This window comes from Drosophila sulfurigaster, chromosome 4 (assembly GCF_023558435.1).
Source record: "Drosophila sulfurigaster albostrigata strain 15112-1811.04 chromosome 4, ASM2355843v2, whole genome shotgun sequence".
In the NCBI taxonomy this organism is placed as follows: Eukaryota; Metazoa; Arthropoda; class Insecta; order Diptera; family Drosophilidae; genus Drosophila; species Drosophila sulfurigaster.
In genome coordinates, this window is record NC_084884.1 from 2,331,646 (window position 1) to 2,337,645 (window position 6,000).

The 6,000-nt window shown below is 32.2% G+C and overlaps 1 protein-coding gene across 1 annotated transcript; it reads left to right on the forward strand.

Moving 5' to 3' along the window:
• Positions 1–2,033: 2,033 nt before the first annotated feature.
• LOC133846900 (small ribosomal subunit protein eS1) lies at positions 2,034–3,013 on the forward strand. The gene is made up of 2 exons (XM_062281612.1): positions 2,034–2,408; positions 2,481–3,013. The coding sequence occupies exons 1-2, from the start codon at positions 2,068–2,070 to the stop codon at positions 2,944–2,946; spliced, it is 807 nt and encodes a 268-aa protein (XP_062137596.1). The 5' UTR covers positions 2,034–2,067; the 3' UTR covers positions 2,947–3,013.
• Positions 3,014–6,000: the final 2,987 nt, after the last annotated feature.

A 6,000-nucleotide genomic window follows, 5' to 3' on the forward strand; every position in this document is an offset into this window, starting at 1 on the left:
GGCATGCCACTCCTCGATATTGACGGCTTGCGGGTTGTTTATAGCTCATCTAATAAATAATTTGCTTTAAAAAGAAAAAAAATTTTTTTTCTTTTTTCATACCTTAAATGTCAGCTGTTAAGTGGTCAGCTCTTTTCGTTGTCATATCGATAAGATCTCGCGTGATAACCCAAAAGAGCGTTCGCTATTTCTACGTAGCTCGCGAACGTAGAAAAACCGACTTTTTCATATGGGTTTTACATGGGGCGAACGAAAGATTCGACCTGAACGGAAAAACCGAGGTTTTGGGTGCAGTGGAAATAGGCTATAAGGCAATAGCTAACAGTACATTTTTAGGGAATGTTGGTAAACATTAATAGCACAACAATATTTAATATAAGGCATATCGATACTGTATTTCCGCGCTTACAGGCATGCTCCGGTATTCACTTTTCGTTTTCGTTTTGGGACCATAACCGATATTTTCGTTTTTAGGTGCTACGGTTTTCATAAGTTTTTGGTCATCGTTTTCCTATCGTTTCATTTTATACTGCTGAGACAGCTGACTTGTGTCTTGGTCAGAAGTAAACAACGCGAAAAAATCCTTTCGTATGTTCAATTTCCTGCGTGAATAGAACTCACATAAGGATAATTTTATCCTGTATAATTAATTTATGCTTCTCTTGAAAGAAATATATTTGCCTTTTTCTTTTTGCAAATAAGGATTCTTTAAAAAACCAGTTGAACGGCATTTAGCTGTATCTCACAAAAATGGGGATACCACCTTTTTATGAATTTCATTCCGGTGATTTCAACAATTTTTTTAAATAAAATTTTAGCACTTAAGTAATTAAATTAAATAAATTAATTTTTATAAAACATATTTTACCCAACTTTGACAAACTTAATGCCATCCGTTTCATTATACAAGTATTTTTAACTTGCTTTTCATTCCACCAAAAGTATGGCAGCTTAGGCGATAACTCATTGTGTCGGACTAATCGGTCGCTCACCAATTCGAAAATTGTTGTTGCCGACGACAAAATTTTATTTCTAAATTTGAGGTGGGGTCAGAAATTAGTCGTTTTAAAAATAATTACAAGCCTAATTGATCTTGTGGCGGTCTTAAAAGATCGACAATAAACCAATGAGTCATTATTTTCCTTTGCAATAAGATCCGATTTAATGAAAAACAGGCATTTACTTTTCATTTCGGCAAGACAAATTTTCTCGATTTGCAATTCGAAAGAATCTTGTGAAAGTGAAAACGGGAGCACCAATTTTTTCGTTTTCAAAACGATTATTATAATAGAATATTATTATTATTATTATTATTATTATTATTATTATTATTATTATTATTATTATTATTATTATTATTATTATTATTATTATTATTATTATTAATAATGTTATTACTATATACATATAGTATATATATATATATACTTTTATATTGAAAGGGATGACATTAATTTTGTTGTCTTATATAAATTAATATGTTTGCTTATGTTTGAAAATATAAGTAAATAAATAAATAAGTAAACTTATAACTTTACTTGTGTAAATGAGAGAAAGGCGAAAGCAGGTCGAAATCATACTTATGTGAGTAATTGCTCCGTTTCCACTCGCACTCAGTTCTGTCACATTTTATCAAGTCTTATTTTTGCTTTTTCACAGCTACAAATCGAAAATAATAAACTGTAGTGTGTGGCCGGTCTGACGAAAAAAAAGTTAACAAAGTTTTACCTTCAAATTTCAAATAGGGAGCGAAAATCAACAAAAATCATCAAAAATTAAAGCAGAACGATTTTTAAAATCAGTGTATTGCGCATGCATTTTTATTATTAATTATTATAATCGATAAAATACAGCGTGCCTGAAAATATATATGTCTATTAATTAAATTAAACCGAATGATATCATTTTACGGTCTATTCCACAGTTCCAAAAAGTTAATTTTATAGTTATTTGGTGTAAGTGTGCCTTGTGATATCGATGTGAAACGAAGCAACCCTGACGATAGTTAGTAAGACGCCTGAGATTTCATTCAACGTGTTTCGACCTTTTCCGGTTTAGGCGTATACCATGGCGGTCGGTAAAAATAAGGGTCTCTCGAAAGGTGGAAAGAAAGGTGGTAAAAAGAAGGTGGTGGATCCATTCTCTCGCAAAGATTGGTACGATGTTAAGGCTCCAAACATGTTCCAAACCAGGCAGATTGGTAAAACTTTGGTTAATCGTACGCAAGGACAACGCATTGCTTCTGACTATTTGAAAGGTCGCGTTTTTGAAGTGTCGTTGGCCGACTTGCAAAAAGATATTGATCCCGAGAGATCTTTTCGCAAGTTCCGTCTTATCGCTGAAGATGTGCAGGACCGCAATGTGCTGTGCAATTTCCATGGCATGGATTTAACTACAGACAAGTACAGGTTAGTTTAATATATTTTTTTGTATGTCTTTATGTTAAACATAAAATATTTGTATGGTTATACTGAAAACAGATCGATGGTCAAGAAATGGCAAACCCTCATCGAGGCTATCGTTGAGGCCAAGACCATCGATGGATATCTATTGCGCGTGTTTTGCATTGGCTTCACTTCCAAGGATCAGCAGTCCCAGCGCAAAACGTGCTATGCCCAACAATCGCAGGTCCGTAAGATTCGCGGTCGTATGACGGACATTATCAACAATGAAGTGAGCAGTGCCGATCTTAAGCAACTGGTTAATAAGCTAGCACTCGACTCGATCGCCAAGGATATAGAGAAGAGCTGTCAGCGCATTTATCCCTTGCATGATGTGTATATCCGTAAGGTCAAAGTGCTCAAGAAGCCCCGCTTCGATGTGTCTAAGCTGCTGGAGCTGCATGGCGACGGTGGTGGCAAGACATCTGAAGCTGTGGTATCCGCTGAGGGAGCCGTCATTGATCGTCCAGAAGGTTATGAGCCACCTGTGCAAGAGGCCGTTTAAATTGGAGTGCTATTGTAAATTTCCAATGCATTCAAACCATTGAATAAAATATACAATGATAAAACAATCGTTCGCGTATGGGATTTGGGTATTTTATTTCTTTGCAGTTTTGACTACGCTTTCCGATTATAGAAGGTTAGTAAATAATAATAACACAATATGTATTACAATATGATGATTTATTTTTCGTCTCTGCCATTTAATTGATGAAACAATAATTTCCTGAAATTTAATGACAAAGAATTATTTCATTTATTGATGGGCCATTTAAATAATTCAGTTCAATAATTTCAGAATGATCCGTGATGGAAAGTGCCTCTCCATGTCGAATTACAGGTAAGTTGTATACGTTAATATTCTCAAATTTCTAAAAATAAAATGATGATTTTATATTTGCTACTCTTGAACATTTGCAATTGATGAGACTTCACCTAAGTTACTGAGAGACATCATTTATATACGATTCAGTTGTAATTGTTAATTCTTCAATTGATAAACTTTACTCTTTACTTTTCAGGCGTCTTAAATGTCACAAGATTTCTAATGAAGTGGTAAGGCATATTGCATTTTGTATATTTTTTATAGAATATTGTTAAATTCAAAGTGATGTCTTTTATTTGCTACTCTTGAACTATAATACAATGTTGAAAACATACACCTGTTCAACTGATCCTATTTAATATAGTTTTGATATGTAGAAAACTTCAATTCTCAATTAATGCTTATACATTTTAATTTCATTTCAGAATTCTTTCTCTGGTTAACTGAAGGAGTAGTAGTAGACTTAAACTTATAAATGTTAATACAATTAGATTCTACATAAACTCAAATGAATATGAGGTTTTGTTCAAAAAGTTTTTTCCTGCGTACTAGTACTATTTTTTCCTGCTATACTGGTTCGATACTTGGTAAAGAAAATTAAATTAAAAAATTAAGCTCTACAACCATGATGTCAAACTTACTCAATTCACTTCTAGAGGCCATGAAGAGAACTGTTAAGGAACGCATAAAAATATATTTCTTATATAATTTAATTATGTTGTAATTAGAATAAATCGTAACATGTTAACATTTCGTACAGTTTCAGTCTCGGAAGCGAATGTATTCGATCATTGGATCTCCCGTTATACAAGGTTAGTTATTGAATGTCAATTGTAACATATTCTAATATTATATATATATGATGAAATATCTACGGATTCCCCATCATTTACAAAATAAATGAATACTAGATACTCTGAGCTTTATTTTTATTGCAGAGTTAAATTTTGTTGTTTTAGTTATTAATGACAAATATTTTCTTTTGCAGACCGTAATTTACAACTGTAATGGCAGGTGAGACTTCCTAAAACAATTTGAAACATACATTTTTAATAAATATTTACCTTAATATTATAATTAACTGGATCTGGTGTTAGTTATGAACATCAATTCACAAAAGTACAATATACAGTGAAACACAGCTTATTTCAACCAGCACTATTCCCAAATTTAAATCATTATACTAGCCAAACTAAGCGATATTTTAAATTTATTTAAACGCCGAATTTTACTTTAATGTTTTAACTTAAAAAATATTACTTCATTTATTTTCTTACTTTTTGTTTTCTGTATAAATTCTCCACAAAAAGAAATCATACAACAAAAGTGCCATAGCTTATTACAATCAACAACTTTGCAACTGTGCAACGGTCAGTTCCTAGGAAAAAAAAGGTTCTTCATTGATGAATTGCTTTGTGCACAGTATTCGAAATGAAGTAATATATTTTGGGTTAAGCCATTAAACAAAAATTCGGCGTTTAAATAAATTTAATATATCACTTAGTTTGGCCAGTATGATTTAAAATCAGTCAGTGCTAGTTGAAATTAGCTGTGATCCACTGCATAGGTTCACAATTTCCACATCCAACAGAAAAATGTATGTGTCAGCGATACAATTTCTCCAATTGCAGTCTTTTCTCTAGATGCCAGATTCCTAAGCTTCAATAATAGTCTTGAATCTACATATATTATTTTACTCAACGAAGGTGTCAAAGGCAAAGGTGAGTAATCATTTAGATTTGCTTGAGATAATAATTAAGATATGCATGATGATAAACTTACCCAGCTCGCTTCGATAAGCCATGAAGAGAACTGTTCCTTAACCAACGCATAAAATACATTGCTGATATAATCACATTTGTTATTGATCATCAAGTTTAACGATACGTTAAAATGTTGTAATTCCCATTTGTTTTTTTTTTCAGTCTATAATAAGGATTTACGAAATGTACCCCGTTTTGTATATATGCCAGATGTCCAAGCTACAACTATCACATGTATTGAATTTGTATTACTTTAGCAAAGGAATTTTTATACAAAGGTGATCAATCATTTAAGTTTGCTTGACATAATTATTAAGATGTGCAACTATGATGACAAACTTACCCAGCTCGCTTCGACAAGCCATGAAGAGAACTGTTCCTTAACCAACGCATAAAATACATTGCTGATATAACCACATTTTTATATTGATTATTAAGTTTAACCATTCGTTAAATGTTCTAATTCCCATTTGTTTTCTTTTTTACAGCCTATATTAAGGATTTACGAAATGTACCCCGTTTTGTATATATGCCAGATGTCCAAGCTACAACTATCACATGTACTGAATTTGTATCACTTTAGCAAAGGAATTTTTATACAAAGGTGATCAATCATTTAAGTTTGCTTGACATAATTATTAAGATGTGCAACTATGATGACAAACTTACCCAGCTCGCTTCGACAAGCCATGAAGAGAACTGTTCCTTAACCAACGCAAAAATACATTGCTGATATAATCACATTTTTATATTGATTATTAAGTTTAACTATACGTTAAATGTTCTAATTCCCATTTGTTTTCTTTTTTTACAGCCTATATTAAGGATTTACGGAATGTACCCCGTTTTGTATATATGCCAGATGTCCAAGCTACAACTATCACATGTATTGAATTTGTATCACTTTAGCAAAGGAATTTTTATACAAAGGTGATCAATCATTTAAGTTTGCTTGACATAATTATTAAGA

What these genes read in the sequence shown, in the direction of transcription:
- LOC133846900 (XM_062281612.1), top strand. Translation starts at nt 2,068, where the DNA reads ATGGCGGTCGGTAAAAATAAGGGTCTCTCGAAAGGTGGAAAGAAAGGT. An exon ending in TTAACTACAGACAAGTACAG is followed by an intron (nt 2,409 to 2,480) that starts GTTAGTTTAATA and finishes TACTGAAAACAG; the next exon opens with ATCGATGGTCAAGAAATGGC.